A 24084-nucleotide genomic window follows, 5' to 3' on the forward strand; every position below is an offset into this window, starting at 1 on the left:
GATCAAGGTGTGCAGTTATGACAGGTATTAGAATCAAAAGCATGTTCTTTGTCATTACAAGTCGTGTAACGGTAAACTGGAATCAGGGTTTTCCATGGGAGATTTAGGTGGGAGAAGGTAACGCGGGAGACAGCGTCACCTAGCATTGGTTCCTTCTAAATAAATATTTGTCGGAAAGAAACCAGAGCTTAGGGGCTGGGGGACATGGCCTGGAGTATATGAGCGTTTGCTGTGCAAGCATGAAGACCTCCTGAGTTTGGATCCCCATAGCCACATAAAAGCACGCTGGCCTGTACCCCCAGCGCTGTGGGAGACAGAGACAGAGGATCCCCACGTCTTACTGACCCCAGCCTTAGCTCCAGGTTCAGCGAGGCACCAGAGGCAGAGGAATAGGATGCAGGTGGCAAAGCAGGGCCCCTGACGTCCTCCTGTCGCCTCCACTCACTAAAGAGCACACACACCACACCAACACATAACAGCCTTTATTTTGTAATAATAGCAAAGCAGCTTTGGGATAAGAAAATCACACACGGTAACATGGCACTTCTATAAGTAATTGCACATGCTTAGGAAAATGCACGGGAGGCAGAGGCAGGTGGATCTCTGTGAGTTCGAGGCCAGCCTGGTCTACAAGAGCTAGTTCTAGGACAGGCTCCAAAGCTACAGGGAAACCCTGTCTCAAAAAAACAAAACGAAACAAAACAAAATGCATGGGAAAGTGAGTCTTACCCCAAGGATGCAATAGCTTGCGGTGTCATGGAGGAACCTGGACGACGAGTTACACGACAGTCTCTGACAGGGAGGAAGGTAGACCGCCCAAGCCCCGTTGATTCTTTGAAGGGTGGGTACTGCCAGAGCTTGTGCTCTAGGGCCCCATGCGTGCCAAGCATGTGCTTTACCACTGAACTACGTCCCCAGTCCATGCTAGTCTCCCTCGCCTTCCTGCCTACTCTCTTGGTCAGGATTGAATCCAGAGCCTTGCGCAGGATGGGCAAGCACTTCTGTGTCGGGTGCCGTGTGTCCCCGATTCTAAGTCTCCTTTAGACTGACTACGCTCAGCATAGTCTGCTTTCCACTGTCGTTGGAAGTAGAGATTCAGAACCTACAGTGACTGAAAGTGTGATGCATTGGGTAAGGTCTCCCAGAGGAAATGCTCGTGGCTCCGCGCTAAGTTGGTGCTGCATTTGAGAGCTGGACAGGTTTTATGTATGAAGTGTGTAGACAGGCTCTTTCTTTTTTTCCCCCCAACCACTTCTTATGGTTGAAGAAAATTACCAAATAGATAAGACAGAATATCTTGTAAATATCACTGATACATTAACTGGAATGCTGCCGTACACTTTATTCCTTCCTAAAAATTCTCCCAGTGTAGGCAGTGTGACCATACTATAAAGAAAACGAAGTGGCCAGGTTTGGTGGTGCACACCTTTAATCCTAGCACTTGGGAGGCTGAGGCAGGCAGGTAGATTTCTCTTAAGTTCAAGGCCAGCCTGATTTACAACACAGCCAGCTCCAGACCAGCCTACATAGTGAGAGAGATCCTGTCCGTCTGTCCGTCTGTCTCTGTCTCTCTGTCTCTGTCTCTGTCTCTCTCTCTGTCTCTCTCTCTCTCTCTCTCTCTCTCTGTCTCTCTCTCTCTCTCTCTCTCTCACACACACACACACACACACACACAAAGAAGAAAAATAAATAAGATTTTAGAAAAAAGTGGCTTGGCTACCATGTGCCTGGCACATGCGTGCCCCTAGCTAAGCCCAAGGTTAGCCCATTAGTTAGCTGATGCTCAGGGCATGATTTCGTGTTCTTGGGGACCATATTTGGTACAGCATTACACAGACCCCCAAAATTGAAGCAGCGTCATGGCGCACAGCTGTGCGTGTTTTCTTTTTCACACGCCTTTTGTTGGTGTGTGAAGAGCTGTGCATCATCTCACTTCCTTGTCGCTGACATTCTCTTCAAGGGCTTTCCTGTCCTGCTCACACACTAGTGTGGCGTTCCGCTGTTAGGCCATCTCCTTAGTGCCCCCCCCCATCACCATAGTATCGTGAAGATACATTTAACTGCGTTTTTCCACATTCCACAGTTCCTGATTTTAAAGAAATAATTAGAAGACGTGCAGTGGTAGCTCAAGTCTTTAATCTCAGACTTGGGAAGTAGAAGAAGGTGGATGGACCTGTTGAGCTCTGAGTTCAAGGCCAGCCTGGTCTACAAGGTGAATTCCAGTACACCCAGGGCTACACAGAGAAACCCGTCTTGAAAAACAAAACAAACATCAACAACAATAGAGAGGAAGAGAGGGAGAGGGAGAGGGAGAGGGAGAGGGAGAGGGAGAGGGAGAGGGAGAGAGAGAGAGAGAGAGAGAGAGAGAGAGAGAGAGAGAATATATGAATTTGGGGCCTGATTTTCATGACCTTTAGTGTATAGCTGTTACTGTGTGAGATTTTCCTTTAACCTTTGAGGTCATAGGTTTTAAATCGCTATCATTTCAATAAAATAATAGTAGTCTTCGTTGATTTCTTATGAATGACGTCATATGGTTTCCTACTTGCTAAAAAGCTGTCACTTGCCAGCCAGATGGCCCAGCGTCTGAGGGCTCAGGCAGCCAAGCCTAATGGTGAGTTCTGTCCCTGGGACCCACATAGTAGGAGAGCACAGATTCTTGTAGGCTGCCCTCTGACCTCCACACATGCCCGCACACATGTGCACACACAAAAATAAGTGTTTTTAGTCCTTTGCGTGACTGAGTTACCTGCCAGTGTCCTTTGCATATCTAGCTCCTGGAACTTTCCTTTTGTGTGTTCTGCCCTGGTTATAAGGTATTCATCTTTACCTGCCTTGTTTAGATTTTAAAAATGTGTTTCTTGTCTTTTTTCCCTTTCATCGGTATTCTTGTTCTGCAGAATTTCAATAGAGATTCTTTGATTTGCATCCTCCCTTTCTAGTCTGTTATCAGACTGTCTTCGTGTGAAGGGTTCTGGATACTTAGGGCTATTTCTCCTGGGTTTTTTCTGGATTGTCAACCTAGAATAGTCTCCATTTCTGGCTTTTTGAGATAGGCTCTGCTATAGCCCAAACTGGCTTTGTAGCCAGGGATGACCTTGAACTCCTAATCTTCCTGTCTACTACTCCCAAATTCCAGGATTACAGGCCTGTACCACCACACCCAGGTTTAAAATAGCCCAAGTTGAGACGGTCTAACCCAGCCCCTTCCTTTCAAACTGCATTTTGAACTTGTGTCTTCCCAGTGACTTATACATAGTAACTACAAATGTTTTCCTTTTTGTCCAGGGACCTGACATGAATAACCTCTGTTGTATTCATGCCACATCCAAAAGGGGAAGAGACTGTCTCCATGTTATAATACAGTGCATTGCTTCCCTGGGTTCAGGATGGTGCCATCCTCCAGGTGTTCCTTTTCCCCACCACCCGTTTTCCCCATCTCTCCCTACCTCCTCCTGCTCCCTGCGCTCTGCTGACACTTCGCACCTGGTGGCATTTCTGTCCCACATCCGTCCACCTGCTGTGCTTTATTTTCCTAACCCCCACTTTGCCTGCTTCGCTCTGGGAAATCTGGATTCCAGCCCCCACTCCTACACCATTTGCAGCTGCAGTGGCATCTCTTTGATCTCCCTGCTCTGTGAGGCAATGCTCCTGCCCTCAGGAGCCACTGGAGCCCATGAGGCTCTGAAGGAGCTCTGAAAGGGGGCGGGTCGTTAAAGGAAGCCCCTTTAACCATGAGGGGGAATGTGAGGTGGTGGTTGGCTGAGCCTGAGATGGAGGCCTTGTTCCCTGTAATCAGCTGGGCACGAAGTGCTTTTTTCATAGGAGTGTATGGGGATTTGTTCCAAGGTTCTAGAAGTCAACATTGTGTGTGTGTGTTTGCGCGCGTATGTGTGTGCACGTGCATGTGCGTGTGTTTTACTTCTGTATTGGAGTCTGTGAGTTTAACTGACATTGCTTCTACATATACCCATTTATAAGTTGTCAGAGAATTTCTGGTAATTGGCTGCTGAGAAATTGTATGCAAACTGAAGCTTTGCGGCCTAGACTGGCCTGAAACTCAACAGTATAGTCCAGGCTGACCTCCAACACGTTCAATTTTTATCACCCTTGCTCTACCTCCCAAATGCTGGAATTAAGAAGAAAGTGTGTTGGGACTCAGGTCTATGCCCCCATTATCTGTCCCCCTTTCTTATAATTGTAGATATTCTTCCTAGATTGTATATCAGAACTTAACTGGTAACTTTTTTTTTTTTTAGTGGGGTGGGGTGGTTTTGGAGACAGGGTTTCTCTGTGTAGCCCCGGCTGTCCTAGAGATCTGCCTGGTGGGCTTGGTTTTTAAGACGGGGATTCAGGTAGTCCAGGCTGGCCCCAGTTCTTAGATGAGGATGACCTTGCACTTCTGATCCTCCTGCTCTGTCTCCTAATAGTACAGGCATGTGTTTATGTGCCCGGTTTATCCGATGCTGGGGACCCAGGGCATGCTGGACAATAGGAAGGCCTCCTTCAGACCAAGCTGCACCCCCAGCCCACCATTGTTTCTCATGCTTCCTTCCATGAAAACTGATGTTTAATCCTTCATCTCGCACGAATGTCTTACTCGGGCCTGATTCTGTGGTTGTCTGGAGAAGAGAACGTGGTGTTTGTTGGATTGGGCCAGTCTTCAGGATGATGTCACATTTCATCCAGCACTATACAAAGAGATTTCTTTTTTGCTTTATGTCCTTTGTGGCTAGGAAGGCCCAGGGATTGAGTTAGAGCCCCAGCCCTTCTTTGAGACAAGCTCTCATTACACAGTCCTCACTGGCCTTGAACCTGCAGTTCCTATTGCCTCTGCCTCCCTGGAGCTAGATTACAGCCCTGTGCTACCATACCCGCTCCACACACCACTAGGCTGCATACATAAATACACACATATTCCCCAAGACATGATTTTTTTTTCATGTTATGTTTATGAATGTTTTGCTGTTTGCTTGTATGTGTACTGCATGTGTGCCTAGTACCCACGGAGGTCAGAAGAGGTTGTTTGATCCCATAGAACTGGAGTTACGGGTGGTTAAGAGCCACTGTGTGGGTGCTGGGGACCGAATCTGGGTCCTCTGCAAGGGCAGCAATTGTTCTTAATAGCTGAGCCATCATCTCTCCAGCCCCGCAAGGCATCATTTTAAGGAAAACAAAAGACCCATTGCAGAAGCAATTATAGGAATGGTTCTGCTGAAACACAGTTCATATGTAAAGAAGGAACAAGGGCCAGGTTCTGTGCTCTCCACGTCCACAGGAAACAAATCTGGGGATACTGGAGTGGGAGAGGAATGTGGCCGGGGCAGGGGCTCAGTTGGTAGGGGACTAGCGTGCACACAGTCATGGGTTCCGTCCCCAGTATGGTTTGAGACACAGCCTGTAATCCCAGCATGCAGGAGGATTTAGAAGGTCATCTTCAAATACTTGGAGAGTTCAAAGCTACCGAAAAGAAACAGTTAGACAATGATAGCCAGAGACTAATTATTTTTTTTTTTCATTCTAAAAATACGGGAAAATTGAGTCTCTTTGTTTTAGCAAAGAAAAAAATTAATAACTTGGGGCTTTGAATTGAAGCCTTTGGATTCTAAAATGGGTGACATTTGTTAGTTAAAGCCTTGATTATTTGGACTTCCCCAGTTTGGAACGAAGCTGGGCTGGCATTTAGTCATTGGGCTATTCTTAGGGGAAAATGACCATGATAAGCAATTTAATCATAAATAGAATTATAAGGAGCTGTCCTCTTCAATACAATGTTATAAAATTAACATTCAGTGTTGCTTTTAATATGCCAATTACACTATTGTTATTAATTTAGAAAACATTTAGTAAGCAGTATTTTATTTCTTACTGCTTTGACATATTCTTGAAATTTGTACTATTCTTTAGTTTCGATTTACCCTAGTTTAGGTAAACCTTTATTCTCTTGCCCTTCATTTAGGCTAGATTGACAAGCTTACATGGTGTTAATGGCGGGACTTTGCAAAACACTGTCAAGGCTGTGAAACCCTGTAGAGTTGCTTTGGTGTTTGTAATAAAGCTGTTGAATAGTTTGGGATTTTTATTAATGAGAATATGAAGTTGATATTTGTTGGATTGCAAAGCTTCTAAGACATGAAATAAACGGTGTCTGTCAACAAGATCGCTGATTAGAAGGGGAGTTAAGCTATAGTGTATCTTGCCATCTAAGATTAATAGGTGAGAAACTATTAGAGAATATTGAATCCGGTACAGAATTAATTGTGAATGGAGCGAGTAGAATCTGAGAAGTCCTGGGGAGTCATGTGACCCTGTTCAGTTCCTCGGTGTTTTCAGAACACAGCCTTGTTCTTGCTCATAACATTGATGGTGTTTTCAGTCTTAGGGAAACAGGACCAGGTTCTGTGTAAAGATGAAAAGCCATTCCTTAGGCTCGGTCGTTCGGAACACAGAGAGCGTTCATAATCCTAATGTACAGTTAATAGTACTGCCACCAGCTTAGAACTGCAGCAGCTGACTGGGAGGCCATACACACGGGAAGTGGACCCGGTGACTGACGGCGTAGGGGGACAGAGAAACAACGCAGAGATAGCCACAGGAGTTCTGAGCCAGAGCGAGCGAGCAGACCAGGGTTGACAGTGCCGGATGTGAAGAAGCTGGGAGAGATTTAGTCATGTTCAGTTTGTTGAATCCACAGACACAGACCTGTCGGGACCAGGAGGGAAGGCAGGCGACAACAGGACAGAAGCCCCAACACTGAGGGGCCAGGAGAAGGAGGAGTGGGGTGCAGGGAACAGCAGAGATTGGTGGTCAGTGGGAATCATCTGTTTCTTCCACCTGGAGAGGTACACACATGAAGACCAGGGGCCGGTGTCCTTCCGTTAGTGGCCATCAGTGATGGTTCTCGGTTAGGCTTGCAACAGACACCGCCATGACTGTCCCACGAGTAACCAGCCTGTGTTTCAATCCTTCAGGTGGTACTGGAATGCTATGTCAGAAAGGACTTGGTCTACACCAAAGCCAATCCGACGTTTCATCATTGGAAAGTTGACAATAGGAAGTTTGGTCTTACTTTCCAAAGCCCTGCGGATGCACGAGCCTTTGACAGGGGCGTGAGAAAAGCCATTGAAGACCTTATAGAAGGTACTGGATTTGTCACTGCACCCTTAGAGGGACTGTGGAGTGTTCCGGGTTCTTTTTCATTCCCACAGTCTGCCATCTTATATACGTGGCTTGTTTGTAGGAAGTTTCCCTGTGGGTTTGTGGTTCCCCCATTTCACCAGTGCCGGCCATCGAAAGGGATGTGCCTGCTCTTGAGATTGTTTACCGTTTCATGTCAGTAGCTAGTGTGTAACACAAAGGGGTCCCTTAGAAGAATGTGAGCCGGGGCGGGACAGATAGCTCAGCAGTTGAGGGCAGTGGCAGCTCTTGCAGAGGACCCAGGTTAGGTTTCCAACCCTCCCAGCGCCTAAAACTTGGCTAATGGCCACCAGTAACCCAAGTTCCAAGGAAGCCAACGCCTTCTTCTGGCCTCTACAGACACTGCACATGCGTGGTCTGCAGATTTACATGCGTGCAAAGCACCCATACATCTAATTTTTTTTTTTTAATTTTTAAAACAAACTAAGCCAGCTGGGTAGTGGTGGCGCACGCCTTTAATCCCAGCACTCGGGAGGCAGAGGCAAGCAGATCTCTATGAGTTCAAGGCCAGCCTGGTCTACAGAGCAGGTTCTAAGACTGGCTCCTTAGCTACTGAGAAACCCTGTCTCAAAAAAAAATAAGTTACAAATTACTTCTCTTGTGTGCAAATGCACACAAACAATAGGATTCTTTTTTTCTTTTTAAGAACAATAGAATTCTTACACTATTTCAAGTTAATAGAATTTTTTTTTTTTTTTTTTTTTTTGGTTTTTCAAGACAGGGTTTCTCTGTGGCTTTGGAGCCTGTCCTGGAACTAGCTCTGTAGACCAGGCTGGTCTCGAACTCACAGAGATCCGCCTGCCTCTGCCTCCCGAGTGCTGGGATTAAAGGCGTGCGCCACCATCGCCCGGCAAGTTAATAGAATTTAAAACTGTATCATGTGCTGGTTGTTGTGGCACTCACCTTTAACCCCAGCACTCGGGAGGCAGAGGCAGGAGGATCTTTTTAAATTTGAGGACAGCCTGGTCTACATAGCAAGTTCCCGCTGATAGCCAGGACTGTATAGAGAGACTCTGTCCCACCCCCCAAAAAAATGAAAAGAAAAGTGTAAAGTGGGGGCCCCCAGACGGCTCAGTGATTAAAACCCTTATGCGAAAACCTGACAACCCAAATCCCGTCCCTGGAACCTGCAGTGGGGGCAGAGGAGGGACCCCATCCCTAGAACTTACTATTCAAAGAAAGTGCATTTGAAATATATTTACAGTCATCAACAGCCTTCGGAGACTGAGAATAGCAATGAATAATTTTATACAGGAGAAATATTTTAAGATATCGTATTACTGAATTTATGGCAGTGGTGAGAAGATGGTGAAGTGGCCTGGAGAGACGGCCCAGTGGTTGAGAGCACAGGCTGCTCTTCACGGTACCAGGGTTCGATTCCCAGCACCCACATGATAGTTCACAGCCTATAACTCCAGTTTCAGGAGATCCCCTTCTGGCTTCCTGGGACACCAAACGCACAATTAGTATACGAACGTGCAGGCAAAAATACTCCATAGACATAAAAAAAAAAGTAAGTTCTAAGACGATAGTGAACCGCTCTCGTCATCAGATGGCAATTCAACCTGTTTTTAACCGTTAGGGAGCTGTACGGTGAATCTGCTATAAATCAAAAGGATTGTTTCTGCCGGGGTGCAGGCACCGCACAACCACAGCCTTGAGGGGCCTTCGGCCATAAGCATTCAAATTCTCCTCTCTGCACAGTTTAGTCACAAGTCAGTGTTTAAGGTACTGGGACCCTGAGGTGTGGTGACACCAAAGTCAGGATTGAAAGAAATGATTATTTCATTATTTCATTTGCTTAAGAGATGAGATTTGAGCTAGGGAGATGGTTCAGTGGATAACGTTGCTTCCTGCCAAGCCAGACAACCTGAGTTTGGTACCTGGGACCCACATGGTGGAGGGAAATGACCAGTTTCCAGAAATTCTCTCTCTCTCTCTCTCTCTCTCTCTCTCTCTCTCTCTCTCTCTCTCTCTCTCGTCTGTCTCTCTCTCACACACACACATACACACACGCACACCACTTTATATATGTATAAAGACTTGAGTTTCTCTTCAGGTATATCTATTGAATTGACCACCACATTCCTGGCTCCTGTTCATGGGAGAAGTGGGGTTGCTTCACTATTTGCAGCTAGATAAAGAAGTGAACAAGAAAGTTGAACTTGAACCACCAGGCCATCTCATGATGGGATTAGCTGGATTTTCTAACAGAAACCTCAGTTTTGACCTGGAAAAAGCAACGCCAAGTCCTGGGGTTCTGACAGCACATGTCTGCTAACAACACAGCTCCCATAGTATGGCCAGGGAGTGCAGGGTCTGAGTTCAGAAGGAGAGGCGGGGATTAGGGCTTCTTCAGCAGGAGGTGAGACGATCAGGGCAGTGAAAGCCCTGCTTTTCTGAGGCTGAGTAGGTCTAGCTGAGAGAACTTTGGCGTTTCCCTTCCTTCGGTACAAAAGTTAAAGTAATGGGAACCACAGCAGGCAAAATTAATTTAGGGAGCATCATGGCTAGAGCCAAGGGGAATGATTTAAAATACTGAATCACAGCCGGGCGGTGGTGGCGCATGCCTTTAATCCCAGCACTTGGGAGGCAGAGGCAGGCGGATCTCTGTGAGTTCGAGACCAGCCTGGTCTACAGAGCTAGTTCCAAGACAGGCTCCAAAGCCGCAGAGAAACCCTGTCTCGAAAAAACCAAAAATAAAATAAAATAAAATAAAATACTGAATCCCCATGTGATTATACGCTAGGGTCGTTGTCCTGACAGAGTGGAAGATACTTTAAGATAACACTTTTTTTTTCAGGATAGGGATAATCAGTGATGATAATTCAGTGGTAGAGTTGCCCGTGGTGTCCATGGGGCCTCAGGGTCAGTCCCTACTAATGCTAAAATAAAGAAAAGAAGAAATACACCATATGCTTTTAAAGACTGGGGATGAGACTCGGTGGTAGAGTGACCTGCCTACCATGCGTAAGGTCCTGGGTTCAGTCTTCAGCACTAAAGGAAGGAAAACAAGACATACACTAGCCACCACACTTTACACTTATTTAAATGATTGAAGTCAGTTATCCACAACTCGATTGATTTGATTGCGTTTTTGTCTTTTAGGCTCCACCACCTCATCTTCCACTATTCACAACGAGGCCGAGCTGGGAGATGATGACGTTTTTACAGTGAGTTTCCTTTCTCCTTTGTTTCCCCGCATTAGATGACCTTCAGAGACGTTGCCCACTAAGGACACTTTGCAGCGAGGCATTTGAAGTTGCTCTGTGGCTGCTATCATAGAAAACTCTGTCATTTCAGTTTGTCACATTCTGGTCTTGACCCCTTGCTCATCCTTGTAGTGATACAGCCCTCCGCGCAGCCCACACCCCCAGATCTTCAAAGTTCAAGTCTAAGGGCTCCTGGCACATCAGGGGACCAGCTGCTCTGGTTTGCCCAGGACAGTTGATCATCTCCTTGTAGCCTTCTTTGAACACACTGGTGCCAAAGGAAAGCCAAAAGGACACCCCCACCCCCACTGCCACCGCCACCCCCACCGCCACCGCCACTCCCCGCGAGTGATTCTGCTTCCGACATGAGACATGTGATATTGAGTAAGAAGGAAAGGGCTTAGGTGTGGACACTGCTTCAGTTAATGGGATGTAACTGGGACATAATGACTGCTCAGCGTCCTTCTCCCTGGAAATCCTTTGCTTCTGAAAAATCAGTTACCATGCAGTTGCTTGCCCAGCCACTGCTTGGAGCAGCGAGTGGAGGTCAAGCAGCATTGTCAAGCCGAGCACCTTGGCCCACAATGAGAAGAGCATTGTTGTGACCCGGCAGGGTTGTGGCACATTGTTGTGACACCTCAAAGCTAATCTTGGTACTATACTTTCTGGTTCTGGTGACTCCATTTCCTGGCGTTTGTTTGTTTGTTTGTTTCTTTTACGAAAATGTAAAGAACGGCATGGTGACCGTGCATGGCACCAAGACTCGGCAGACTTGCTAGTTGTGTTCCTGCGACTTCCCTAGTGTCCTGGCAAATGTGACTGAAGGACGGCAGGGTTATTCTGGCACAGTGTGTGGTTGTCACAGGCCATTCTGGTGGGGAAGTCATTACAGCAGGGGCTTGAGGCAGCAGGTCCTATTGTATCTGCCGTCAACCTTGAATGCTGCTGCTTGCCTAGCTGTCATCCTGTTACCCAGTGCAGGACCCCAGCCAGGAAGTGGTGCTGCCCACCTCTTGGGTGGATCCTCCCGTCTCATTACCCGAATCAAGATAATGCTTCCCAGGCCGAGCCAGGGGCTCACCTAGTCTAGGTATAGTCTAGGTATAGTTTCTTACTAGAGCCTGTCAGCTTGACAGTCAATATATTGCTTTTAAATTGTTGCTTATTGTTATTGTGTTTGTATTTGTGCATGGTGTGTGTGTGTGCGCGTGTGTGAGAGAGGGCATGTGTGCCACAGTGTTCTACGCGTGGTCTGTTCTCTCCCAGTCCCTTTATGTGGAGTCTGAGGGATCGAACTTGGGTCTCTAGGCTTGTATGGCAAGCATTTCTCTGGCAGTTACCTCACAGGCCAACAGTGAGTTGGCCATAAGAGTGCCAGTGTGTCTTCACACACACACACACACACACACACACACACACACACACACGTACTTTTTTACTGATCAAGTTGAGTATAAATTTCCCCGATTTTCTTTTGTATTGCTTGGTTGATTTTTGTGTATGTTTGTCTGTGTGTATGTGGGCACATGCGTGTACATGGGCACTTGCGTGTACACTCCATGTATTTGGGTATGGATTCTAGAAGGGGGGATCCTATCACCTGGAGCTGTGATTAGCGTGTTAGTGATATGCAATGCTGAGAACCACGCCCCCTTTCTCTGGAAGAGCAGCAAGTACACCCGCTGAACCATCCCTCCAGCCCACCTCACAATGCTTTTATCATGCATCCCTTTTAATAATAAGTATCACAGAGTCCTTTTAAGTAGCCAGTCTATTCTGATGCTCTAATAATAGACACATGTTGTTTTACATCTGTGCAAAACCCTAGACTGTGTAACACCTACACCGAACCATAGAAAACTGAGAGTCGGGATAATGTGTGGGTATAGGTTCATTGATTTTGTAATTGGGTTTTTGTTTTTTTTTTTTGAGAAAGGGTTTTGCTGTATAGCCTTGACTGACCTGGAACTTGCTTTGTAAACTAGGCTGGCCTTGAACTCACATAGATTCATCTGTCTTTGCCTTCCTAATGCTGAGATTGATTAAGGGCACCAGCACACTTGGAAGGTTTATTGATTTTTTAACAAATACACAGCCTGGTGGGCAACATTGCAAATAGAAAAACTGCAGAGTGGGAGGCAAAAAATGTATAGGTGCTCTCAGTTCCTTTAGCTCAGTTTTGTTGGTTTGTAAACCTAAAATAAAATAAGGAATGAAGTTGGAGGGAAGGTATTTAAATATAATCAGGCCTCCTCCATAGAGCACTAAAATTCAGACCATTGTCTAATATTTCCTTTATAAATTACCCAGTTGCCCCCAGACTGCCTTTTGTAAGTTGTTTTTTGTTTGTTTGTTTGTTTTTAATTTCACATTTTAAAATCTGGGGAGTAATTGAATAAATTCATATCTCTGCACTAACAGTTTGTGCGGAGTGTGCAATGTGTGAGCCCAGGCACCAACAATCACAGAACCAATGGCGGAGCTTGCAGAACTGAGTTTGACCCACGGGAAACCTGAGAATGGGCAGAAGGCGGGCAGTGAAAGGTAGTCCCGTCTACACATAAGGCAGGAGGTTATGGGGGAGTTGGGGGCGGTGTCTAAACAGGCCTTCACTGACATCTGCACAGGGTTTTGGAAAGAGATCTCATCGAGGGAGCTCGGGGACAGGGACAAAGGCTGGAGGGGGAGTGGGAACTGTGGAGCATCATGGTCCGGATGCCGCAGATACATTGTGTAATGAGACCGTCAGGAAGTAAGCTCGGTTGTCTTCCCTTGGAGCGGCAGCGGCTGGTGCTGCGGCTGAACAGGCTTCCTCTAGTGCTCCGCGCAGACCCTCTCAGCAGCTGGCATGTGCTTACAGCTGTTCTTTTGTCACGTTTGGGGAGACAGACAACAGCGGGGAGGTTAAAGGTGGCTTCCTGTGATCCAGAGCACAACCGGAATCAGCAGCTGCTTCCCAGCTACCTGCCAGCAAGGATTTATAGACTAAGGCAGGGCGGAAACCCGAATCCTCTAGGTTTCGTCCTTTAAGCCGTGCCCTGGGGAAAGATGCTTGTGACAGACTGTGTTCTGCGTAGAGCCGGTGTATAGGGTCACTGGCCTGTTTACAAACACAGGCCTATTTATAATGGTACCTCCCTTCCCCAGGAAAGGCCCAGATTTATTTCCAGGCTGTTGGCTGTGGGAAAATGGGCGCGTGGTGGGGGGCTGACATGCCAGATTCCTGTTCATTGACCAGCTCTCTGTAACTTAGACATTTCGCCCCAAGACAGTAAAGGAGTGTGAGCCAAGGAAACGAGCCGCTACGTCACAGCCTGAGCCGGACACTTCCCAAGTGGGTACAGTGTTCTCAAACGTTTTCTGGAAGACAGATGTTTAGAAGTTGGAATTTCTATCAGGGTGTAAATGGTGCTAGGCATCCCCTCTTCTGAGTCTTGAGAATTGCCATGGTTTTCAGAGGCAGCCACTGGCATTTGGAGCCCTCGGCGCTGTAACTGGCGCTGTCAAGTGCTTGTTTTCCGTGTCCGCCATTGGGACCAGAGGTTTCCCTAGTTCTCAGGATTCCTTGGGACTTGAGGGACATAGGACGCTCCAGACACTGTGTGGGTGCTTATGAAGACACACATTGCTGAACTTCGCCCTGGGGACACCAGTAGGAGTGTGTGCCCCAAGGGTTCGCGCGTTGCAGCTTCGTCCCCAGTGTGGCAGTGTTGATAGTGAGTGAGGACACTGCCTCAGAAGAGAGTAATGCTGTTCTTGTAAGACCCTGGCCAGTATTCAGAGTCCTTAGCCTGTCCCCTTCCTAGCCTTTCCCTCTGCCCCTTTGCCCTGTGGCTTCTCACACGTGTTCCCACCATTAGAATCTCCAAAGGTAGGTACCAGCACCATGAAGTCGAACCTCTAGAACTGTGGAGTTAAAGAGGCCTTTCTATTGTAGACAGCCTCTGCTATTGTTTTAGTAATGGAAAGTAGACAAGTTCGAGTACTAAACCTAGACAAAGGGACACCCACCTAGCTGCCCTGTGGAGTCAGTCATACAGCCTTGTGGGCTCACAAAGCAGTGGCTGTCTCTGCCCCAACACTTTCTCAACTGTCCCAGCGATCTCTCGGAGTCACCTTGTCAGCGAGAAACCAGACGGTCTTCCTGTGGAAAGATACCTGCCAGTGTACATTGTATCATTGGCCAACATTGCCCACCTCTCTCCCTGGCTCCTGCTCCTCCTGAGCCTGTCCCCTGTTTCATTACCCAAGCCCGTGCATGTCCATGTCTTTCCTGTCAGAGGCCCCTCCAGAAGTTCTTGACTAGCTACTGCTCTCTATGAGTTTTTGTTGTTTATTCTACTTCTCATATTGTTTTTTTACTGCATGCGTGCATGTTTGTGTGTGGTCAGAGACGATTTGTGGAGTCAATTGTCTCCCATGTGGGTTCCAGGGATCCAACCATGGGGCAGCAAGAACCTTCATACGCTGAGGCATATTAAGAACATACAACAAAGGGGCTGGAGACATAGCCCGTGAGCAGCATGCTCACCAGCTGTGTGAGGGCCTGGATTCTATCTGCAACCACGCCAGACAACAAAGAGGCGAACATTTGGGGATGGGGACTTTCTGGCATTGCTGAAAGTAGACTTCTTTTCTCTTGTCCCTTCAGCGTCTTCTTTCTTGTCCCTTCCGTCTTTCGCTTCAGAGCTGAGACTTGTGTTCGGCTGGCTCTGCCGAAGTCAGTTTTGTGGACACGCTTAGCTGGTTTGCTCTCCAGCTGACTTCCTCCTGGACCCCCGCAGCTCGGGGCTCAGAGGAAAAGGGGTTTGGAGCCAGCAAAGAAGAGGTGGGTATTGGTGAGGAGACAGGAGACCCTCCCAGACATGGGAGCCATCTTAGCAAATCTTTCCAAGCTCTTGTTGGGAAGATTTGGCCTGTTAGAGAAAGGAAGGTGTGAGGGAGCGTGTAGTAGGAGGCCGCTTGTTCGTCCCAGCCACCCAGAACCGAAATATTCACACTAAAACTGTATTATTTAAATCACTGCTTGGCCCATTAGCTCTAGCTTCTTATTGGCTAACTCTTACATATTAATTTAACCCATCTCTATTAATCTGTGCATCACCATGAGGTGGTGGCCTACCAGCAAAGTTTTAGCACTTCTGTCTCCAGCAGCTGCTCCACGGCTTCTCTGACTCCGCCCTCTTTCTCCAGCATACACCCTAGCTTTTCCCACCTAGTTCTGTTCTGCCCTTGCCATAGGCTCAAAGCAGTTCTTTATTCATTAACCAATAAAAGCAACACATAGAAGAACCTCCCACACCAGGAGCAGAGATGAGGGAGAGGTGAGGCTAAGAAGAGGGCCGTGCCTTCCAGCCATCAGACAACTCTTCTCCCCATCCTTCCCCGTCTCTGGGTTTAAAGAAATTGGAGTTCGGCTAAGAGTATGTGCCAAAGCCCTGGATCTCTGCGACTGTCACTGTAGAGTACTGTCATGTACCCCACCTTGACAACATGGATTAAGAACCATGTACTCGTGCCCTTACATGAAACGGCATAGTATTTACTTCCTGTGTGTAACTTGAACAAATCTTTTGAGTATATTTTGTCTTATCTCTAGATTACCTATAATACTTAACACATTGCAAATACTTTATAAACATTTGTTTAACTATTATTTAGGGAATTGTGGCAAGAAAAGATATCTGTAACTAATCAACAAAGGTATGATTTGTTTTTATGTTTTTTTATTGTTGGGATGGGGTCTCATTGTGTAGCCCTGACTGGTCTTAATCTGCCTGCCTCTTCATCCCAAGTGCTGGGACTAAGGTCTACATCACCATACCTGGCTGTGTGTGACCATATCTGGCTGTGTGTGTGTGTGTATGTATGTGTGTGTGTATGTGTGTCTGTGTGTGTATGTGTCTGTGTTTTAATGCAGTTGGTTGCATCCGTAACTAAAACAGTGGCCACACAGTGGATCCTCTGAACGCACAGACGGAGAATGGTGAGGTCATCTGCTCTGGCCTCCTTGTTTCTGGGAAATGAAGTAGTTGTGTGTGGTTTTACAGATCGGAGGAGCCAGGGTTCAGGTGGGCAGATTACATAAGGTCACAGTGCCGGTTCGTGGTGGGCAAGCAACCAACACTACCTAGGAACCCGTCACTAGTGCTGCTCCTTCCTTGATTGAATCATTAAGTTAATGTTGTTGTTGTTGTTGTTACTGTTTTAGGTAAGGTTTCTCTAGCAGTGCCAGCTGTCCACCCTTACACCTGACTGACCTTGAATTTACAGAGATCCTCCTGCCTCTGTCTCTTGAATGCTAAGATTAAAGATTAAAGATCTAAGCTACCACCAGGCGGTAGTGGCACAGGCCTTTAATCCCAGCACTCTGAAGGCAGAGGTAGGCGGATCTCTGTGAGTTCAAGGCCAAGCCTGGCTTAATAAGAGCTAGTTCCAGGACAGACAGACAGTATCTTTAGTCTTAGCTTTCAAGAGGCAGAGGCAGGAGGATCTCTGTCTCGAAAAACCCAAAAACAAAAACAAAAAAAGCTATGAGCTACTATGCCAGGCCATCGTGTTTTGAGACGTGGTCTCAAAACCTCCGGCTGGGTACCTTGAACTGGCTGTGTAGCTGAGGATAGCCCTGAATTCTCCTGGTCTTCTTGCTCCCACTTGTCAAATGCTGGAATTGCAGGCATGCGCCACCACAACCAGCAGCTCTTCCATCTTAGAAACAATAACCAAATCCACAAGTCATGTTTGAACATTGTCTCGGACTCTAGTTCTTTAGAAGGAGATAAGACAAGCTAAGCATTGGTCAGTGTTCTCCGTCGCCTGGTCCTGTGGTGAGCCCAAGACCTGCTGCAGTGAATGTTATACCCTTGAAATCCCGTAACAGTTACTGAAGGCTAGACCACAGGAAGGCCTCCCACACTGTCACAGTTCTCTAGAGGAGCACGGATGATGGAGTGTCATAAAGGGGATTTATCAGATTGGTTTACACGCTGTGGGCTGGGTAGTCCAGCAGTAGGCAGCTGCCATGCAGGGCTGAGAACTTGGTAGTTCCTGTCTGATGCTCGAGGCCTGGAGCATGCCTAGAGGCCTGCTGGTCCTCGGTTTACAGTAGAGGACGAGAAAGTTGGGTTCTGATGCGTGGTAGCAGCTGCAGTGGGATAAATGCCCACGCAAGCGAGAAGCAAAGGCAACAGGCTAAAGTATGGCTAATAAAAGCTCAGGGTCAGAAATTAGGGTTCAACCTAAAGACCCAAAAAGCAAAACAGCCAGCCACTGGCTCGACCTCAGACTAAAATGGCAATCCTGCCTCCTGGAATCTTAGAAGGAGGCTGTGCCCGAGAGCTGCCTTGACCCATTTATAGGGAGTACACCACCTGGGTTTCTATGGCAACTAGGGTGGCTACTGGGATTAAAGGTCTGGTCTGTAAGGCTGACCAGTGGGACTGTTTTACTCTCAGATCTTCAGGCAGTCTGTATGTATTAAAATACATTTGAAATACCACTACAACAGGCAAGCCGAGAGTGATGGATGCCGGCACAGTGACATCTCCCCCATGTGCCTAGCAGGTACCCACAGTGAACTGCCCCGTCCCTGAACTGAGAAGACTCTCGGCTCATTCTGTGTGAGCATCAGAGACCAGCAGGAAGAACTGTATACGTATACTTTGGAGTTTCATTATTCCTTATTTTTCTCCCTTCCCACGGGAAATAGGACACTTTTTTAGCCCCAGCAGAGTCCGCTTCTGTCCCAGCTGACTCTGCTTCTATCATATTTTCCCCATGGAAAACTTAGTCCATCCTCAGACCCTGTGCTTGAACCTGTAACACACTGGTTTTTGTAAGCTTGTTATGACTTGCTGGCCATTCACTACAGCTGCCCCCATGTGACTCTTTGGCCCCTCCCACCACTGCAGCTGCCCCCATGTGACTCTTTGGCCCCTCCCACCACTGCAGCTGCCCCCCAAGACTTCTTGATCCCTCCCACCCACCAGGTTGGGCTTTTGAGTATTTGTAAATTGTGCTGCTTTTTCAGTCTTGATTCAGTAAACTTCTTGAATGCTATGACCACCAGTTTGCAGAATGCAGAGGAGGGTATTTATTTGATGTTTTTCTAAGAACTTGCTTGTTGCTGGTTTTTTTTCTGTTTTGTTTTTTGTGTTCTAGATTTTGTTTTGGGGGGAGTTTTTTTGTAACTTAATTTTATTCTAAAGTTTTAGTTTTGTTTAGTTTTGGGTTTTTGTTTGTTTGTTTTCGAATCAGGGTGGCTGTCCTAGAACTCACCCTATAGACCAAACTGACCTCAAACTCAGAGATCCACCTGCCTCTGTCTCCCAAGTGCTAGGATTAAAGGCATGTGCCACCACCACCCGGCCTAATGTTTTATTTTTATATTGTGACCTTAAAAAGTTATTTGAAATATTAGTAAAACACACATAATAAAGAACAATAGACTGTCCAGGCACGTGTGTGGAGGGGAACAAACTGTAGCTCATGTGTGTGAGCTGAAGGACTGTGTCGTTATAGCAGCAAATCCAGAGAAGTCAGCCATGACTCCCAGTGTCTTCCAGTGGAAGATCTAGAAGTCTGTTATGGAAGGAAACTTGTGGATGCTTTTTTAAAGTTACCTTAGTCATGGTGTTTCATCCCAGCAGCAGGGGCATAACTAATACAGAAGTTGGGAGATGTGTCTCACCATGCCATTTTGGAGGAACGAGGAAGCCTTTGGGACTTTGCATGCTATAAGCAAATTGCAATGGGCTGTCGCAGCAGAGACTTGGAAGATAGCAGTGCTCGGAGCTGAGGGCTGAGGAGGCCCAGCTCCAGAGTTTCAGAGGGAGAAATAGGAGCTACCGGGCTGTTGTGGTTTAAGTAGGAATGGCCCTCGAGACACATGTGCTTGAACGCTTGACCCATAGGAAGTGACACTATTAGGAGGTGTGGCCTTTATAGAGGAAGTGTGTCACTGTGGAGCGGGCTTTCAGGTCTCATGCTTAAGCTAGGCCTAGTGTGGCTGTCTCCTGCTGCCTGCGGATCATCTCCTGCACCATGTCTGCCCCCGCTGTGTTTCCCACCATGATGATAATGAACTAAACGTCTAACCTGTAAGCCAGCCCCAATTAAATGTTTTCTTTTATAAGAGTTGCCATGGCCATGGTGTCTCTTCACAGCAATAGAAAACCAAGTTAAGGGAACTGGAGATGACCTGGGATATTTTGGCAAAGAATGCAGCTGCTCTATGCTACAGTCTGAAGAACTTGCCTGGGGCTAATGTTAAAAGTAATGGACTAATTTCTTTGGCAAAAGAGATTGCGAAACAGCCTAATACTGACTCCGTCACTTGGTCACTCATAATCACTCTTTGGCAGGTGTACAATTAAAAATGATCAAATGGGCAGAATGAAATGCAAAAATATACATGGGGAAGAGAGGAAGGCACATACTGGAAGAAACGAGACACACAGAGGCCTGGTCTGCAGCGCGGCAAAGGGCAGGTGCACACAGGGACCTGATCTGCAGCGGGGCAAAGGGCAGGTGCACACAGGGACCTGATCTGCAGCAGGGCAAAGGGCAGGTGCACACAGAGCCCTGATCTGCAGCAGGGCAAAGGGCAGGTGCACACAGGGACCTGGTCTGCAGCGGGGCAAAGGGCAGGTGCACACAGAGCCCTGATCTGCAGCAGGGCAAAGGGCAGGTGCACACAGGGACCTGGTCTGCAGCGGGGCAAAGGGCAGGTGCACACAGGGACCTGATCTGCAGCAGATCAAAGGGCAGGTGCACACAGAGCCCTGATCTGCAGCAGGGCAAAGGGCAGGTGCACACAGGGACCTGATCTGCAGCAGATCAAAGGGCAGGTGCACACAGAGCCCTGATCTGCAGCAGGGCAAAGGGCAGGTGCACACAGGGACCTGGTCTGCAGCGGGGCAAAGGGCAGGTGCACACAGGGACCTGATCTGCAGCGGGGCAAAGGGAAGTGCTTCCAATTTGTGAAAGGAAAAAGCCAAGGAACTTCTGTTTCTAAAAGACAACAAATGGGGGCTGGAGAGATGGCTCAGCCTTTAAGAGCATTGCCTGATCTTTCGGAAGTCCTGAGTTCAAATCCCAGCAACGACATAGTGGCTCAAAACTACTGATAATGGGGTCTGATGCCCTCTTCTGTTTGATGCCCACTTCTATCAGGAAGTCATACATGCAAATAAAGTTCTCATATACATACATACGTTAATCTTTTTTTAAAAAAAAAAAAGGCAAAAAAGGAACACCACTGCAGATGTCAACCCAGGGGTCCAGGCTCTGTCCCAGGCAGGCAGCTGCATGTGACCGTGTCGTTCACACGCTTCTGGCCTAAGAGTCCTGCAGGGTGTACTGGAGTAAGGGGTTTGTGGAATCTTCCTCTGTGGTCAAGGAGAGCCATTCAGGCCAGGCAAGTGCATGGCAGGGCAGTCCCTGCACGAAGGCCCTTAGAGGGCAAGAGACCCTAAGAGGCCATTGTGTAAAGCTCTAAAAACAAAACCTCAATCATATCAGAGAACCCAAAATGTTAGCCTTGCCAGGGCCATGGGGGAGCTGCACGCAGAGGGTAGAACCTCCTCGAGAGAGAAGTGTGTTGGAGCCTGCAGAGCTGGAAAACAGCTATGTAAGGCCTGACGCCGAACATAAAGCTTGTATTGCTGAATTTGTATCTGGGTTTGGTCCGGTCCTCCCTCACCATGCCCTACCTAACCCTTCCCTTTTTGAAGAGTGATGTATATTCTGTGCCGTTGTATGTCAGAAGTGTGTAATTTGCTTTTGATTTTTCAGTGAATAACAGTTAAGAGTTTGCCTTGATTGGAAGAGATTTGAACTTTGAACTTTTGTTGTTTTGTTTTGAAATAGTGTCTCTCTGCATAGCCCTGAACTGTCCTGGAACTCACTCTGTAGACCAGGCTGGCCTCAAACTCACAGAGATCTGCCTGTCTCTGCCTCCCAAAGGATGTGACACCACCACTCAACTTAAAATTCAGACTTTCAAACAGCATTAAGACCAAAACACTGGGGAGTTTTGAAGTTGGACTGTATGCATTTTTGCATTATAATATGTCCGTGAGTCAATGGGGGTAGGAAGTGGTTCAAATAAGAAATCTCCTATAATTGTCAGGCTTTCGAATACTTGGTCCCCAGTTGGTGGGAAGTTTGTGACGTCGTCGGAGGTGTGGCTCTGCTGAGGAAGTGTGTCACTGGGACAGGCTTTTGGGTCTCGAGGGTCTCAGTGCTGATTTCAGTTTGAGATGTGAGCTCTAGGCTCTTCTTGTTTTTTATAAGTTGCCTTGGTCCCCATGTTGATCACAGCAGTAGAAAAGTAACTAATACTGACATCGTGAGCCTTGTTCCATTTCTTTAAATAACCTTGAAGAGTTTAGCTGCATTTAAGCCGGGCGATGGTGGCGCACGCCTTTAATCCCAGCACTCGGGAGGCAGAGGCAGGCGGATCTCTGTGAGTTCGAGACCAGCCTGGTCTACAGAGCGAGTTCCAGGACAGGCTCTAAAGCCACAGAGAAACCCTGTCTCGAAAAACCAAAAAAAAAAAAAAACCTGGAGTTTAGAGGTAAGCTTCTGCCGGGCGGTGGTGGCACACACCTTTAATCCCAGCACTCCCGGAGGCAGAGGCAGGTGGATCTCAGTGAGTTCGAGGCCAGCCTGGTCTACAAGAGCTCGTTCCAGGATGGGCTCTAAAACTACAGAGAAACCCTGTCTCGAAAAAGCCAAAAAAAAAAAAAGGTCAGCTTCTACCTACTAATTGTAATTAACAGAGTCACTCAAATCCAGCGGGGGAGGGGGATCCCACTCGTGTTAGCATACTATCCTACTGCGGCTCCCCCTGCGGTGGTGCCTCTGTAGGCTGTGTGTATCTTCACCTAACATCCTTTCACTAAATGAGTTTTGACAAAGTAACACATGCAGATGACTGGGGCTGTGCTTCCTGCACTGAGGAGGCTCCTCTACCCAGTGGCAGCTTCCCTGGATCCAGCCGGAGGCATGAAGGAAGTGGCTTTGACCCTGCTGCCCCTTGCTTACTGGGAAGCCCGTTGCCAAAGCTGACTCTCCTAAGTGTTCAGGCCCCAGGCCCAGAGGAATTAGAGAGCTCCCAATGTTAGTTCAGCGAACCTCCCCAAGAGCAAGGCAGATTAGAAAGAGCCTTGATGGTCGGGTTTTGGAGTTGACGTTGACACGAACCAGTGGGATACTTAAGGGTCTTTCCTACTCGTGCATGTGTGCCTGCTTTGTGTGGCACTACCCTTTGCTCGGGCACCCACAGATAATAAGTGAACCTGTTCCGAGGCACACATCTCCGTCGTATCAGCACCTGGCGAGATTTATCTGATAGCACAGACCTGGAATAAATTTTGACCTTCCTCATCTCTCTCGCGTTCCCTCTGTTCTAGTTCCCTTCCACGGCTGTGATAAATGCCGTGAACACGGGCAGTTTAGACGGTAGAGAGGTTTATTTGGCTCTCACTTCCTGATCACAGCACATCACTGGGGGAAATCTGGGAGTATAGAAGCAGAATTTAAAGGAGTAACCACAAAAGGAGTACTGTCTACTGACTTCCTCACAGGCTCACCTGCCCCAAGAACAGTGTCGCCACAGTAGGCTGAGCCCCCCTCTTCAGTTAACAGGTCCCCCACATTCATGGTCACAGCCAGTCCTATGTGGACAGTCCCTCAAATGTGACTGGCCTGTAAAGTTGACAGTTAACAGACAGCTGACTAGGACACCCCACCCTTGTCAGCCCAACGCAGAAACACGTCCCTTTAAAACATAACCTTGTCTCAAGTTCTTAGTATCACAGTACAAAACACACTACAGCTATAAAAAGCCAAAGCCTCTTAACTTGGGGATCCTGTAAAACTAAAAAGTTTCCTACTTATTCCAAAAAGGAAGAACCAGGCCATAAAAATGATTAGATCAAAACAAAAACAAAGCCCAGCAGTGTAAGTCAGAAATCGTGTAGCTCACTCTCTGACAACTGGAACTCACACATTGTGTAGTCTTCCAGCTCTAACAGGCTTGGGCCGTCCCACTTCTCCAGCTCCGCCGTCAGCAGCAAGCACAGCTCGTAGGTTTGAGCTGGCTCCTCTGATACCAACTGCTTTCCTGGCATCCGTCTCTGATATCCAGGGGTCTCCATTGCACCTGAGGCTGCACTTTCGCCAGTGGCCTCTGATGCTTGCCTGGCATGCCAGACTTAAGCTACCCTCCATGAAGGCCTCATGCCTTCAAAACCAGTTCCACCCGAACAACACTTAACATACTGTTTGCCAAGTTCTACTGCAAATGCAAAATACAGCCTGCCTCCCATGGACCAGCTCTTCGCTCTCACTGTGAAGAAATAGTTCTCTATTGTCTCCAAGACATTCTGAAGACCTTACTTCAATGGTGCTGATCTTTCATTGGTCACAGTGGGGTTTCTGGCCCCAGCTCACCCAGCATCCCAACATTAGCCTGTCAGTACTATTGATCTTGTTAGTCACTGTTGATTCTTCAACACCAGATCATCAGTGTGCACACATTTTTTTTAATCAAAGTATCACGCTTACACCCCCTACCATCACACCTCAATATTGCCTTTGCTACCCTCTGAAACCCCACAGGACAGGCCTCCATTGTCCCGTGTTTCTCTAAGCATTCTTAGCTTCCAAG

At 47.5% G+C, this 24084-nt stretch overlaps 1 protein-coding gene across 1 annotated transcript in view; it reads left to right on the forward strand.

The window, feature by feature from the left end:
- Spred2 (sprouty related EVH1 domain containing 2) overlaps positions 1-24084 on the forward strand; it is a 106219-nt gene that overhangs the window by 74229 nt on the left and 7906 nt on the right. The window contains exons 3-4 of the mRNA XM_075944412.1: positions 6972-7140; positions 10306-10370. Coding sequence (XP_075800527.1) covers positions 6972-7140; positions 10306-10370 — 234 coding nt within the window. The remainder of the gene's footprint in view (positions 1-6971; positions 7141-10305; positions 10371-24084) is intronic.

The sequence above is a fragment of the Microtus pennsylvanicus genome, chromosome 12 (genome assembly GCF_037038515.1).
Source record: "Microtus pennsylvanicus isolate mMicPen1 chromosome 12, mMicPen1.hap1, whole genome shotgun sequence".
NCBI classification, from domain to species: domain Eukaryota; kingdom Metazoa; phylum Chordata; class Mammalia; order Rodentia; family Cricetidae; genus Microtus; species Microtus pennsylvanicus.